This window comes from Eucyclogobius newberryi, unplaced genomic scaffold (assembly GCF_026437365.1).
Source record: "Eucyclogobius newberryi isolate DKJ021-1_F unplaced genomic scaffold, fEucNew1.0.hap1 SCAF_15, whole genome shotgun sequence".
Lineage (NCBI taxonomy): Eukaryota > Metazoa > Chordata > Actinopteri > Gobiiformes > Gobiidae > Eucyclogobius > Eucyclogobius newberryi.
Window position 1 is genome coordinate 17,943,804 of NW_027315779.1, and position 16,781 is coordinate 17,960,584.

The 16,781-nt window shown below is 38.9% G+C and overlaps 1 protein-coding gene across 3 annotated transcripts in view; it reads left to right on the forward strand.

The window, feature by feature from the left end:
* Positions 1 to 16,781, forward strand: part of LOC140360974 (seizure protein 6 homolog) — a 195,942-nt gene that overhangs the window by 46,063 nt on the left and 133,098 nt on the right. For all 3 annotated transcript variants that reach the window (XR_011926945.1, XM_072446514.1, XM_072446511.1), the window contains exons 2-3: positions 2,296 to 2,964; positions 3,842 to 3,963. Coding sequence is in view for 2 of the 3 variants with exons in the window: in XM_072446514.1 (XP_072302615.1) it covers positions 2,296 to 2,964; positions 3,842 to 3,963 (791 nt within the window). In the remaining variant the exon portion in view is untranslated. The remainder of the gene's footprint in view (positions 1 to 2,295; positions 2,965 to 3,841; positions 3,964 to 16,781) is intronic.

Below are 16,781 nucleotides of genomic sequence, written 5' to 3' on the forward strand. Positions count from 1 at the left end.
GCACACCACACACATCTTCCATGGAGGTACAAACATGAAAAGCCCCTTTACACCGCTTCATCCTACAGTGTTGTTGCACTCGAAGGTTACACTGCCTGCAGCAGGTGATTGTGAAATAGCCTTTGATAATAAAATTGGTGTTCTGCAAGCCTCTGCCAGGATCTCCACAGGCACATCCGCTGCTCCTGTCTGTTCTAATGGGCCTTGGACTGCACTCTTACAATGCATTGTACTGAACTACCTTGGATAACCACATTCAAGATCAGAATATATTTATGTCGAAATATAAGTTCCTATAAAATATTCTATATATTTCCTTTGCTTACCTGAAAATAACAGCCCATGGTTTGTTTCTTGCGCCTCTCCTTATACCAGGGGTGTCCAAACTTTTTTCTCAGAGCATTTTGAAACTTATACGGAGCCACAAACAACCCGAAAATGTCGATTTTTTGCATTTGACATAGTTTTTATAGCTCCACACCTTTAATAAGACTTGGAACATTAATATTATGTTGGTATAACATCGAAATGCTTCAATCTCTCCAATTTTACAGTAAAAACTACTACTTTTTGTTGTTTGGACCAACTTAGCAGAAAGCCGGAGGGTCGACAAAAATTGGTCTGAGGGCCGCATTTAGCCCCCGGGCCTTAGTCTGGACATGCCTGCCTTATACCATCTGTGCTACCTTCCCCAAAGATGCTAACATTGCTAACAAGTGAGCCTATTAAAATAGCAACACTAGATGCGAGGGACAATTACACAGGAGCCCAGCTTCTCATCTCATTACCATCGTTCCTGTAGATTATCTGTGGTCATACTTGATGATTCTATAATGATACTGTCAAAAAGACACACTGCACTTGAGCGTTGTGCTTTTGTCTTTGAAACTTAGGTGCTGGTAAGTTTCTGCTGAAGGGCGGGGACGGATTTCAGTTTTTTAATCATCTCAAATGTTGCATGCCAAAGTTATGAGGATCTTTTTGAACCAATTCTGTCTGATCTAAAGAAATACGCAAAAGTGAATCACTCCACTATAACCAATCTTGTATCTTCTGTACGCCAGTGGATGATGGTTCAATTATAGCAACATGTTTTTGATGTGCGACTTCAGAGAATTGTTGGAAGCAAGCCAATTCCAAATATCTCTGACTTTACTGAATTGTTTTAGAAAATTGACAGGTGGAGGACAGTGAGATTTGGACTGCTAAGATTGTATTTGTATTGTGTTATTTTCAAAAGTAGAACTGATGTTGATGAAAAAGTACAGCTCATTATCGCTTGTTTGAAAATGAGTTTCTTTGACAGGCTCATTTGTACAACAGATGTGATTTTCAGTTTCTGACTATCATAACAGACTGTAAATGGCTTCTAAAAAATAACTGATGCTCATGTCGTCCAAATATTAGTTGTTGTCAAAATGCAGTTTTTAAACCAATTGGAGTTCGTGCTGCACACCGCACCAAACATTATAGTGTGACCTTGGGATGAACTTGCCATGTTGAGTGATGGCAGGCAGCAATAGATATACAATAGAGTAACACAAATATGTGCTAGTGAATGTACTCCAACGAAACAATTTAAAGAACACTGTAAACTAACTGGAGAAGTTTCTAAATCAGAATTTTTATTATTGGCCACAAAAACAATTAATGGAATTTGTTGTCGATAGAGCATTGAAATAGAGCTGTCATCACTAACAAAGCAAACAAGAGCACAACAATATTATTTAGTCCAGAGCAAATGTGCTTACTTGATTTTTACACCACAAAATTGGAAGTGGGTTTTTAAATCAGTGTAACTCACTAGCTGTTGCAAACCCACTGGCAATTCAATAATATTAAGATGCATTTATTTTCAGATTCTTGCACTGTTTGATATCAACCACCCAGGCACCAGAGAGCTGCTTTCAGCTCTCCGGGTCCCGGTCTGACGAGATATAAAATATCTTATTTATAGCTGCAGACAGCGTGCAGCGGTTCCATTTTTGTCACAATTTTTATTATTATTATTTTTTTACAAGATAATCTCTGGAGTAAAACACAACTTTTACTCAAAAAACTACAAAAAGGTGCGATGGTGGAGGGGATGAAACTGTTGATGAACCTTACAGACTTGGCAGACAGAAATCTGTAAAAATTGTTATCCTCCCATTTCTGCCAAAATTCTCTGTGATTGTGACTTTTGCAATCATGTAAAATGAACTCAAATGTGTCATAAATGTTTTGTTATTTTTGGTAATGGCTCCCTACATTTACATAACTCCTAACTCAACTGTATTTTCTTTGCACTTATAGGCGTTGAGAGGCGAACACCAGAGGCTCACAGGGACTTCTTCACCCACACGCCCACTGAGGACAGAGAGAGTGAGGTGCACCCGGTCACCACGGCACCCCCAGAACGCATCCCCAACCACCAGCCTGTCCTGAGGGGCATGCTCCTCCACGAACAGCTTCTCACCAGAGATTTCCAGGGAGACCAGCATTACTTTAGGAGGGACGGCTCCGTGGCGGCGTACCCCACAATGCCCAGTGTCTTACATGAATCAGATTTACGCGACTCTGCCACCCAGATTGTACCCCATGAAGACGCCCCACCGTTTTCGGACATTGCCACGAAAGCCACCCCAGCCGCGACCTCGCCCCTAACAACTTTTACCCCTTCCACGCCCAGGCCGCCGTTATCTCTGCAAGAAAATAAACCTACAGTGGACAGGGCAAGAAATCTAGCCCCAACCACAGGTGCTCTAACAACACAAGTGACACCTCAAAGCGATAACAATAAAAAACATTCACAAAGAAATAGTCCAGAAGCTAGCACCACGTCATCCTCAACACGGATAGAAAAAGCAGAAGGGAGAGAGAATAAAAATAAAAGCAGCACTGATGATTTCACTTCAGCGGCCAGCTTTGGAAGTGGCCTTGTGAAGTCCACAGCTACCACTATCACCAGCATGCAAACATCTGGTAAGCACAAGGCCTTTCATCTCATTTTCAAAGATACAGCAGTCCAATTTTATTTCATTGAGGCTTTTGAACAGGGAGTTGGATTGAGTGTGTATTATTTGAATAAAAGCATTATGTTTCATGCGTAAGTATGTTTTAAATGTCGTTGTTTGTGGGTTAGTTATACATATATACATATTTCAGACTCAGAATCAGAAAGGGGTCTATAGCCAGCTATGGCATTAAAGTGCAACATACAACAATAAATAATAACAGTAGAAAAATATATCAAAAATGTGCATAAATATGTTTGATTTAATGTGGGGCTGAACTCATTTTCAGGTCACATCATGTAGACAAAGCTCAGTATAATTCAATATCATACATTGGTTGAGCAAAGATATCAGAATTTACACACAGGTGTCTCCTAAAAGTTTAGAGTTCCATGTGCAGCTGCCCCGCCTGATGCTATGCCTATGAATATGTCAGAAATTGTAACTATATTTGTGTTGTTCCAGACTTTTCGGTTTTATTTCAGCACCTGTTATTTTTCACCAAAACTGAGCCAGTCAAAAACTTCCACGCTCCCACCCCTGGGAGTCTCTAGCATGAAAAAGCAGGTCACTGTTAGACTTGTGTTCATTTCAGCTGCCCCACACCAACTATTCATCTCTCCACTCGGGATACGTGTCAAAAACAATCACATTTCCCCCGATGCATCTTGGCCGCTCTCTCCACTGGGCCATGGAGGGCTGTAGGCCCCAGACGAGCTGCGTCAGACAGGGAGTGTGCAGAGATAGTTAGAGGTTTAGACGTCCGCAGAGACACAGGTGGGCTGTCAGAGAGATCACTGGTCCGGGAAAAAGGGAATAACTCATATCTTTACTGTCTCCTACAGAAGCCTGCAGTATGAATTTCACTGACCCCGAGGGTAATATCGAAATCCGGCAAACGCTTGACCCTGGAGTGGAGTGCAACTACTTTGTGACTGTCTACTTGGGATACGGCATCGAGATTCAGGTGAGACCAAAAGTCTTAAGTCCACTATGGACCAAAATGAGAAAATCCCCAAATTAAGAACTCTCTATAAATGCAAGCATTAAATATGTCTCTACTGTGTCCTGCCCCTGGCTCAAACTTGCTCAAAGAGGCTCCAGACACATACAAAAACAAACTATAGATGATTGAAAGATGGTGATAGCTGATAACTAAAGTGTTCGGCCATTCTAAAACCTCATAAAGGTCATAATATGAAAAAGATCATATTAGATACATAGTTTAATTTTCACGTGCATACATCTCAGTTGATGTGGGTGGACAGGGGACATTTTCAGGCTGACTGCTTACCCATCAAGTCCTTTCACAAAAAGGTTATAAAACGTAACTGTCAGGTTTTGTGGGTGCGGATATGTGTGTTCCCCGGCCTTTGCAATTCCTCAAACGCTTCATTTACCATTGGAGACTTTCAAAATGTGTGAGCTTTGTCTTGCTGCCTCTGGAGGACTAAGATAAGTCTTGACAGAGTATATATTTGAGATTGTATTTTTCTCTGGGTGCTCTCTTTGAGAAACTTTGGGATGTTTCAAACCATTTCTAACCACAAACGCTCCTAGATTCACTCACTTTTCACAGATGTTTGTTACATTTTTCGTTTTCGTCAATAAGCCTAATGTATTCAAAGCCATGTGGAGAGACCAATCTGAGTGATACAAACGACAGAGGAGTCTGTATCTGTCCAACACTTAAACTGTCAGTCAACTGTCAGTGACTGTAGTCAATCAAAGCTTCTCATCAGCAGCGTTTGAAGCAGTGTCTCACCAGTTTTCAGGTCGAGGAATAGTTGAAAGACGGAAGATCTCAACCAGAGATATAAAGCTCAAGTTATTATGCAACAGGGGCAATTTTTCTCTTTTGATCTCCCTAGTTGTTGCGCAGTTTCAAATGTCTCTCCCTCTCAAGCAGAACCTTTGTCTGACTGACCTCATCCCATAATAGTTCTGAAATTGTTCGGTAATCTGTGGCCCCAACACAGCATTCAACAAAGTGATAGCTAATCGTTCTATTGGTAGTGTATTATATCATTATGAGCGGCACACACTGAACTACTTTGAAAGAATATGGAATTGCAACTTATTTTTGCTTCTTCTCAAGGTTTACATTTTAAACATATTCATGTACAATATTATTTGTGAGAAAACTTAAATGTGAACTGCTAAACTGAAGTGTGAATTTCATGATCAGCAAGAACATAAATAAACATTAACCATAATAAGATTGGATATCCTGTTGTTTGTAAAAATCTGGTGGGGTGTCCCCACCTGCGTCTCCATGGGTTTGGCACTGTATGGCATTAAATATTTTTGTCTTTATTTATTTAAGTACAGGTGCTATGATCGGGCGGGGGAAAAAAACGAAACCTAAAAGACCTTGGAAAAACACGCATTCTGTTCGTGAGCAAGGTCGCTTCTCCACCAATCTGACCTGTAATTTGTCACCTGCTTGTTTCTGTGGCGGTAGCTTTATGCCACGCTGAGAAACATTCCAACATCTTCATCGAGAGAAGGAGGTGGTGTACAGAAAATGTTACTTTCGCATTTGTTTTACAGTAGAAACTGATTTTTTGTGAGAAGGAGAAGCTGAACTACACTATACTGTAAAGACAAAAGAAACGTGTATCATCTGCACACACATACAAACAATTACACCATTTGAATATCCACCATGTGTCCATGTTTCCCAAGTAAATACAAATAATAATAAACCATATTAGCTCAAATATAAACGCTTATATATGCCCCTAATACGCATTGTGTGGTGAGTTAGTTATGTATGTATAAGTTATAGTTATGTATGTATAAGTTATAGTTATGTATGTATATGGTAAAGTTATGTATGTATAAGTTATAGTTATGTATATATAAGGTGTAGTTATGTATGTATAAGGTAAAGTCATGTATGTATCAGGTATAGTTATGTATGTACAAGTTATAGTTATGTATGTATAAGGTAAAGTTATGTATATATAAGTTATAGTTATGTATGTATAAGGTAAAGTTATGTATGTATAAGTTATAGTTATGTATGTATAAGTTATAGTTATGTATGTATAAGTCATAGTTATGAATGTATAAGGTATAGTTATGTATGTATAAGGTATAGTTATGTATGTATAAGTTATAGTTATGTATGTATAAGGTAAAGTTATGTATGTATAAGGTATAGTTATGTATGTATAATGTATAGCTATGTATGTATAAGTTATAGTTAGTTATGTATGTATACGTTATAGTTATGTATGTATAAGTTATACTTATGTATAAGTTATAGTTATGTATGTATAAGTTATAGTTATGTATGTATAAGGTATAGTTGTATGTATACGTTATAGTTATGTATGTATAAGTTATAGTTGTATGTATACGTTATAGTTATGTATGTATAAGTTATAGTTGTATGTATAAGGTATAGTTATGTATGTATAAGTTATAGTTATGTATGTATAAGTTATAGTTATGTATGTATAAGTCATAGTTATGAATGTATAAGGTATAGTTATGTATGTATAAGGTATAGTTATGTATGTATAAGTTATAGTTATGTATGTATAAGGTAAAGTTATGTATGTATAAGGTATAGTTATGTATGTATAATGTATAGCTATGTATGTATAAGTTATAGTTAGTTATGTATGTATACGTTATAGTTATGTATGTATAAGTTATACTTATGTATAAGTTATAGTTATGTATGTATAAGTTATAGTTATGTATGTATAAGGTATAGTTGTATGTATACGTTATAGTTATGTATGTATAAGTTATAGTTGTATGTATAAGTTATAGTTATGTATGTATAAGTTATGGTTGTATGTATAAGTTATAGTTATGTATGTATAAGGTATAGTTGTATGTATACGTTATAGTTATGTATGTATAAGTTATAGTTGTATGTATAAGTTATAGTTATGTATGTATAAGTTATAGTTGTATGTATAAGTTATAGTTATGTATGTATAAGTTATGGTTGTATGTATAAGTTATAGTTATGTATGTATAAGTTATAGTTATGTATGTATAAGTTATAGTTATGTATGTATAAGTTATAGTTGTATGTATAAGTTATAGTTATGTATGTATAAGTTATAGTTGTATGTATAAGTTATAGTTATGTATGTATAAGTTATAGTTGTATGTATAAGTTATAGTTATGTATGTATAAGTTATAGTTGTATGTATATGTTATAGTTATGTATGTATAAGTTATAGTTATGTATGTATAAGTTATAGTTATGTATGTATAAGTTATAGTTGTATGTATAAGTTATAGTTATGTATGTATAAGTTATGGTTGTATGTATAAGTTATAGTTATGTATGTATAAGTTATAGGCTGGAGTGTAGTTTCTGCATTAGAACATAATGTAACGCCCCTATGGAAAGCTATAGGAGGACCTCTATCAGTTTATTAAATTAATGTATTTTTTTATATTGAAGTGAAATTGTACAGACCCGAAAGATTGATTCTTCTTGACATTCTCTGTGATATTCTTAAAGTGCCAAGTCTTAACCCGGAGAAAAGGCTTGTTCTCCACACTCGAGGAGCTGTGGAGCTGTGGGAGGGACGTGACGCTTGAAGAACATGTACTTGTTTTGGCAGCCAGCCTTTATAATAGAACGGAGTCACCATTACAGCAGACAGGCCATGAGTTTGAGAGTGAAGGGGAGGAGGAAAAAGGATAAGCTCTCAAGGGCAGATACGTTGACTAATAATACGCACCAAGTTATGTGATATAAAACATAATGCTAGATATTTTCTGTCATTTCCACGGGTGAGTCATTAACATTTAAAAATATATCAACCGGCGCCAAGTGATAAATGAGCTGGACCTTTTGGGGATTTTTGTCAGTACGCCTTTCCATGCTCGGCGGCAGCTTGAGGCAGTAAAGTGAAATATGTATTGCGAGAATTTACTGCCACGACCAACGTGTAATGCGGCGCCCCATCTGCTGATTCTGGATGCGTTTACACTCATCGGTGAAATAGCTCAAGCTATTTAAAGCATTTACAATATAAATAAAATGACTAAATACATCATTTTAAACTTTAAATTGCTGTCTTTGAGGGGACATATTATACAAAATCAACTTTAATGAGCTTATAAACATGTTACTAGTGTTTGCTCATCATTATCTTACTCAACGCTGCATTTTGTGATCCTGTATTGTTTGTTAAATGAGGCTCGAGTGCTCAGAAAATTACTGTTTATACCCATGCCCTATCCCCGCCCACTTCCCTGTACTTATTGTGATTATTTGATAAATAAAGACTCCAAATTATACATATTGGCTGTTTGCTACGGTGAAACATCACTTGCAGTTTTGAAAACCGCTTGTTCCCGTTAGAGTTCGCGCAGTGACTGGAGCCTATCCCAGTGACTTTGGGCCTTAGGCGGGGTACACCCTGGACAGGGGCCAACTTTAAGCAGAGTTAACACAGATAAAAACAAAACACAGACAACCAACCATTCACTCTCACATTCATTCACAAGGGGACATTTTCAGTTGTCAATTTACCCAACACCCACATTATCACAGGAAGGACATGCAGATTCCATCCAGAGAGATCATGGGTAGCTGGAACCCATGATCTCCTTACCCCAACTGCTCTTCCACCGGACAAATGGACCTTCTATTAACTAGAAAATCTTCAATGGCTGAAGCCATTGCTGGAGTGTCTGCGTCTCTCCCTCTCCCCCCATCTCCCTCTCCCTCCATTTCCCTCCCTCTCTCTCTCCCCCTCTCCCTCTCTCCCTCCTGGTCAAATGTCAAAAGTACTGCATGTCTGGAAGAGTAGACCATTTGTACATTTAGTACTCTTACATGCCTTTACAATGTTTTTGTAAAGGCATTCCTCTCCCCCTCTCCCCCCCTCTCTCTCTCCCTCTCTCTCTCTCTCTCTCTCTCTCTCTCTTTCTTGCTCGACTGGCTCCGTCACAAAATTCTTAAAGAATAAAGTCTAAAGAATTCCGCAGACACTCATAATGCCCAAATTCATTTAAATGGGATGGGAAAAAAGTACTAATACTTTTGAAAATTCTGCAAAAAGTACAAGTTTTTCAAATGTCAAAAGTAATAGCACACGTACTACTGTGAAAGCGATCGTAATGAGGTATAACATGTTGAAATCGGTTAAAGCGTTAGGGAGTTAAAACTGGCTAAATGGAAAATCATGGAAAATATAATAAGAATAAACCGTATTCTGACAATACAAGAACATATAGTGTCTGCGTGACATCATCACGCAGACACTCAATAAGCTGTTGCTAAAGCTAAAGTTTTTTACAAATAACAAAATGTAAATTGATGATCTACTTACGTTGTAATTCAATACTACACAAAAAAGCTAAATATGTCTCCTTCAAATTAGAAAGGTTTATAAATGTACTCAAGCATGCGCATTTGGCTAATTATCCAGCATACTGAACATAATAAAAAACACACATATTTAGTCATAAATGTACTTCTTATTCTAAAATATTTTCAAATGCCCCCACCTCTGAGCAAATTACTTGAAAGCTGTGTATCTTGTCGCTTTCCACAGATTTTTGAAGCAATCTTGAAAACCAGACTTTTGACTGACACAGTGCGAGTGTCTAATTTCTTCTCCTAAATCCTTTTTCCCTCCCTCCACTGTCGTTTTGAAATAAGGTTTTAGTAGAGGACAGATGGAGGTTTTCAAGAACTGGGCTGTGGCATTAAAGTGCTTAAAATCTGTTTCGGAGTTTTTTTTTATTTATTTGATCAAATAAATCCGATGGGTTAGCTAGCTATCAGCTCTTCCCAGGCCATCTGTCCTTCTTTGATTTGTCTGCCTCCTCAGCTTCCTGATCTGCCCCGGTGACTTCAGGACCTCCTCACTTTAGCATCCTCTCCTTCTCTATATTTCTAGAACGTATTTCCTCAAAAATAATGTATTCCGCCATAGATTCATTTCAAGGGGGAAAGTGGCCAGATGTGGCTTATTCCAACTCCTTCTGCCGTTGACTTCTCTGATAGTTTTCAATGACTATTCTGCAAAGCATTGTGGGGAGGAGATTCAGAGGGCAGCACTTTGAGGACCTTTTTTCCCACGTCAGATTCCCTTCTTGGTCAGGTAATAGGTACATTCGGGATAAGCAAGACCAGTGCAGCTTCATTGATCCGAGCGCGGTGCACCCGGGGTTTACGCTCAACTTTACCCCGACTTGCTCTGATGCCACGAATTGAAAGTTTTTGAAATCCAAATGGGAACAACCAGCCTCCGCAACTCCTTTGTGTTATTAAAATCATAATTAAACGCTTATTTATTTATTTATTTACCAGGCAATGGTTTGATCCTTTTTCCCCTTAGCCCCTGTTTTTTTATATTTTGTTTTACCGCCTTCCTTTTTCTGTGTCTGAAATACCTGACATTTGATGCTCATGATTATCTTCATTAAGTTGCCAATTAACTATATCATCAAGTTTGAAGAAAATGCTATTTGAAGTTGTTGTTCTGCCTCCGTTGCAGCCGTCAACTCTCATCGATCATCCAGGCAAGGCGGTTGGTTAATATTGAAGTTGAATATATGTAGGTTTTATATTCTCTAAAGTACTAGAATACCGATCAAGATGTATGTCCCAATCTTGGAATGTGAAAAACATAAATTACAGGTAGGGCAGTCATAACATTTTTGTGTCACAATTTCAGAATTATTATGGCATGACCAGTGAGAACGCTAACTGGAGCGCCTTCATTTTGAATAACCACACAGGTAGTTCTGTTCTGTTCACTATGATGTTGCCATCACCATAGCAACGGGTAAACAAATGAGCTATTTTTCCCCACAATTTTCCCCACAACTTGCCCCACATGTGAAGATCAGTGTGAGCTGCGACCTAGGTGGTTGAATGCCCTGGAAGCTCAGAATGCCTAGGGTAAAAAAAAATGTGATAAAGGCTTCACACCTTGACACCGCAGTGTGAACTGTGCTGGCTCTGAGTTTTTTAATGGGAAAGCCATCAAACTCTGTGCGCGCTTGGACACTTGTAACAAGTCCACCATGAAGGTAAATAGGCTTGTATTTAGCATCTGTAAAGGCGGAGCATGACAAACACAAGTACATTTGAAAGCACACTTTTATTTTTTGAATCTGGGCTTCTATAATTGCCTCAGGAATGTGTGATGCTGATGGTAAGTGCATGAATACTATAACAAACATATGCTTTATATGTATATTGACAAGGATATGTGTACGCTCAGTGAGGCGTAAAAAAATAAGGTTGGATTCTATTTTCTGAAATCTATGAGCACATGATGTGCTTCTCCCTACGCGTGTCTTGTGCGGACAGTGGGGCAAGCCTCATTAGCTTTTAATGCTGGCTAATAAAAACATTTCTAAAACAGGGCGATTTTACGTGTGCGTTGGATGAAATAGCATGCAGTGGAGCCTCGGCCTTAGACTCGCGTTGGTTCGTTAAAAAAGTGTCCCTCGTGTCACAATTACTGAGACCATGACATTGATTACCATTGTCTAACACACTATTATTCCTCAGGTTTTTGACCAAGTTTCTGAATGAAAATAAAGTAAATTTAACAAAAACAGGCAGATCAAAAAGTACTTTTCATTTAGATGTTGTTGTTTTTTAATCATAGGTTGAATTATAAAAACGTAATATTGTTTTAAAAAAGTCACGCTTACTCTGTCTGACTTGAAAAATCACAATTATCAATTACCTTATAATTTTGACATCCCTAATTATGGGCAATGCTTTGATGACTGACATACTTAAAGTATTATTTATTTTGTAACACCCAAAATCACAACAGCAGTTGACTCGAGGGGCGACAGTGAAAAAACAGATTAAACAATGTTCATAGGGACTTGGCAATGTGTCCTTAGACAAATGTCCCAAGCTCCCCTGTCCCTGACCCTCCTTCTCGGCCAGGAAAAATTACCAAACCTAGTTGGGAAAAAGTATTAACCTTGATGAGTTCCACAGGGAAGGAGAGCCGACTCCCTCGGACGGACAGGCGGACAAGACATTCCTTGGACATTCCCAAATTTTGTCTCAGTATGTTTTATACAATGTTGTGTACTCCCAATAGTGCATGATTTTGTACTGATGCAGTTCACCTCTCCTGCCAAGTCTTTGCACTCCCTAAAAGACTATTGGTGATAACGAGCCCCAAGTTGACACTATAATGAGTTGTACAAGAGGAGATTGGGCTCTCGTAGAACAGATCAGTGAAATGCTTCGTTGGATGAGTGGTGTTCTAAAAGGATACCAACTGTTTAGCTTACCTTGACTCCCGGGTTCAGGATTGGTCTTCTGATGTTGCCTGTGTGACCGAGCTCCTCTGTCTCCAGTCAATAAGCATGTTAATAAGCAGGGCCAATACTTGACACGTAGTCTCCTCTCAGCGCTGCCTCAATTACTCTATTGATCCAGATGCTCTCATTTTAATTCCACCGTTTCTCACAAAAGAAGCCAAACGCACATGGCATTGACCCGTCCTGAGTGATAGGAGAGGGGATTAGGTGTGTTTTGTTGGTGTTCAGTGACCGATAACAAAAATCGGACCCCAAACTCAGCTTTAGCTCCTTGTAAAAGGTTTTATTTGCAATTTCGGAATAAATTTACCACTGAGCCATCAAGTAGGTTGTAAATTTAATTTCCGGACGCTAATTATTTGCAATACATTTATGATTTCTTCCTGAATATTTCTTCTGGCTTCAAAACACTATAAAAAGAATTATGAGTGCGCTAAAGAAATAGCTTACCACCACCAAGTGCGGGAGGGTGAATGAATAATGCAAGAAAGCACCATTTTAGACCAATGCCCTATTATTTTCACAGCACTTAAAGGTCCCATATCATGCAAAATCGACTTTTCAGAGCTTTTAACCTTCTTACATTGCTATTTGTGCTTCATATATGTACCCAGAGTGTTTTTTTGATTGATTCCCGCAGTGTTTAGCTATATTACAGATCTCCTTTCCTCGAATCTCCAAACTGACAGGGGGGTTAACAGGACCGCGTCATAATCACAGGCACGGGTCATCATCCCCCCTCCCCCTCCCCCCTCTCCAACCCCCTCCCGCCTGCCGCCTCCCGCCCCCTTCCCCCCGGCTCCGCGCTATTCGTGTCTCCCAATACAAGCCCCGGAGTTTTTCTGCTTCGATTTACGAGGAAACACGGCTCAAAGAGGCCCAAAACTTCATTAATGATATCGCACTCTTTACTATTATCACAATGGTGAAGGTTGATGTGGCAATTGATGCAGCAACCGGGAAAATAAACGTTTCTTATTCAGTCGCGCGGCAGGAGCGGCGCAGCGCGGAGCAGACAGCTGTGGGGCTACGTCACGGGTGGGCGGGGCACACACGCGCTCTGAGACTACGTCACGGGTTGGGCGGGGGAGCCAGATCGCTCTTCGCAAGGGTGGGGGGCGAATATCAAACCAAGCCGTTTGCATTTCCGGGTTGGTGAGGGGGTCCAAGGTCTGGGTGATATTTCTTAACTATTATGTTAAGGGTGTTGCACAACCCTTATTATTATCAATTATACACTTAGGATAGACTACGAAACGTGAAAAAAAGCATGTTATGGCACCTTTAAACTTGTTTTTTAAAGGAGCCGTATATGATTTTTATTGTCTTAAAAATATGATAACCATGTAAAATATGAGAACAAGTTTGTTTTAATCTGCGGTTCTCACTTTGTTAACGCATTCCTATCATTCCAACTATTTGCCGTAATTACCTTATAGGCCTAAGCAATTTTTGTATGCTAATAGAGCATCAGTGTTACTTCCTGGTTCGTGGCCTATAAAAATGCTTTCATAATCTGATGCAGACAGCACCCAGCATTCTTATCTTGACCCCAAAAGCTGTTTTTCAATACATCTGTTATGGGTCAAAACTATTTTTATTTTATTACATGAAAATCATAGCCCCTTTAATGTTTACTATTAGATTACATGTTAAATGCCATATACATTGGTATGGCCTAGCATGATAAGCTCACAAGGTGATTCAGGACATAATAATTCATCATTTAGTTTAAAAAGTACCTCAAAAAGCCTGAAATGTTCCCTCTAATTTGATTCTATTGCCAGTAATGTGCTTCCGGCCCATAGTAGCTGACATCGACGTCGCAGGAGCAAAAGTGAGATAAATGAGATCAATGAACGTGTTGTGTAATGCATGTGTTTTGGTCCATCCAGGCCTATGCAGCGTGAAACAGCAGAGCACAATGTTTCTGAGGGACTGAGGCTGTGGCTGAATAATGGAGGCCACGGCAGCTCGGTGCCTTTAATCAACTGGAGATGAGGCAGAGGGAAGCCTTCATCACGTCGTGCCCTGGGGGAGTGAGGCGGGACATAAAGAAGGCCAGTTTGATCTTGATGAGCTTTTTAGGGTGTCAGGGCTTTGCTGAAATGAGTTTTGGTGGGACCCAGCCATCCCATGAGGAATGCTTTCAGGTGACACTAATTGCTCCTCCTCTGCCCCGCGAGCTGTCACAGAGGAGTCTGTCTGGAGCACGACTCTCTTTCAGTGTCACTGCAGGGACAGAACAGTAAATATGCACGCTCGGAAATATGAGCCGTAATCAGCAATGCATGAATTTAAATCTATGCAAAACTGCACAGAGCAACAAATAAATGGGGTGTCAAGGCCCCGCCGCCATTTCAAAATTTAAAGTTGATTTATCCGGAAGTTAGTAATAAAAATATTTTAAACAGGAAAAGTCATTAGCTCACAGAGAGTGTATCTGGCATCAAAACCTCATACTATTAGACTTTGAGAGCAATACAGTAACTCCCAAATGACTTAACTTTTTACCTGTTAAATATTCAAGACTCCTGTTTCACCTCAGGTAGCTATATTCCGTATTTAACTCCACTGTGAATTAAGAAATATATCACTTTTAGCTTCCCTTTAGTTTGTGTAGTAAATCGAGGCACAGTCAATGTTATATTTATCAGTGTGCTTTGAAACATGTTAAAATTATGTTTTTTTTCCTTTTCTTTTTCTGATTTTGTATTTTTTCCCCTGCAAATCAAACACATTCTTAATTTCCCATAATTCTGTGTCCTAAAAGTATTACTGTTAATAACCATACTTTCCCACAAAATGGCATTACACATGTATTTTTTACTGCTCAAAACATTCTTGAGGTAAAGCAGAAACATTTCTACATATTGGTAATGGCCCCTGTTAAATGTAGCAATAATCAGAATGAGGAAGTTAGGTTTTCATTTAACTGTTGTTTTAAGCCCATTCTCATTAGCTCACTGCTTCAGCTGATTGCTGTGGAACAATTCAACAATTCCCATTGTTTTATATTGTTTGGCAGTGTTGGCTGTTCTATAACGAAGGTGAATGTTCAATTAAGATAGCTTTTTAGTATAATGAGCTCTTGACAACCTATATGTTGTATGGATTTATCTGGAGGCGCACAAAACACCAACTGGACGAGGAGCTTATTGGAGAGGCAGCAGTCTTTTGCAGGAGGTCCATTGTATCGGATGGAGGTTTTATCGTATATTGATGACACTGCAGCTTCCAGTCCAATAGAGGCTGATTTATAGGCCCCAGCGGAAGGGTCATTTAATTTCCATGTATAGCTGGATCATTTTGATTATATACTGCTCATTTGTGCATCGGTGAGCTGCAAAAGTGAATAGCAAAGCACCGCCAGATGTTTGTAGCCATAAATTATCAGTACAAGACTGCCAACCAGTGCTGTGTATGCAGTAAGCAGTGAATGTGTTAATAAAAGTAAATGGAGATCTTATTTTGTATGGGGATTTTATCCATTCATGCCCAATAATATAACGTTATATAACAATTCTGTTTATAGTGCTAAAGTTAAATAGCTTGGAGTTATATGCCCAGGATAGTATAACAATGCCTGACCCTTACTGAATATCTATTGTCATGTAAAAATGACCAGAATTTCCATTAAAATCTTATTTGAAGGTAAGGATAGTAATGGCAACAAAATAAATCTTTTTGGCAATGACAATAACACAGTTCTCTTACATCAATGAACAATCATTTGTTCTCATTAAAAAACAGTGTCCTTATCGTGGCTCTGATTATCTGTTATGTGAGACTTGCTGTCAGATAGCAGAGGTGACTGAAGTCCCAGATGAAATGGCATGCCAGGCTGCTTTCTGCTTAGATGTGATAAGAGCGTCTCCTCCACTACGTGCTGCTCACTGGCACAGCACCTCGCTGCAGCACAGAGGTGGCCACCGCGCCACAAAGGTCACACTGAAAATGTAGAGATTAAAGCTTCAGAGCAGTAAATATCAAATCATTGTAGAGAACTTTTTGTACTCAGTGTGAGCTGTGAAATATCAATTGTACTTTGGCCTTGCAGGATAGTCTGTTCATTATAATGGCTTGACTGCAGTAGAGCAGTCTCAATGTGGCTTTTCAGAGGCGTAATTAATTTAATAAAAACATATTTACCAGTCGTGACAACAGAACTTAGTCTGCGCGGGAATCGAACCTCCGACCTTCAGGTTGGTGGACTAGTGCTCCAAATGACAGTTTTTTCCCTTACTATTTTGTATATATTGCCAAACTGTAAATAACAGATTGCAGATGGTATCTTGTGATAATGTTGTGCATGTTGCGGGCGTGTGCTTGGTCAGCCAAATCCACTCACAGATGTGGCTGCTGAGGCAGAGGTTTTGGCTGCTGGTTATAACAGTCCTGCTCTTATCAAAATGTGTGTGTGAGGGCGTCCTAGCGCTTTAATATGTTATAAGTGCGTGTCCACGTTCTCTCTGTAGGACATGACT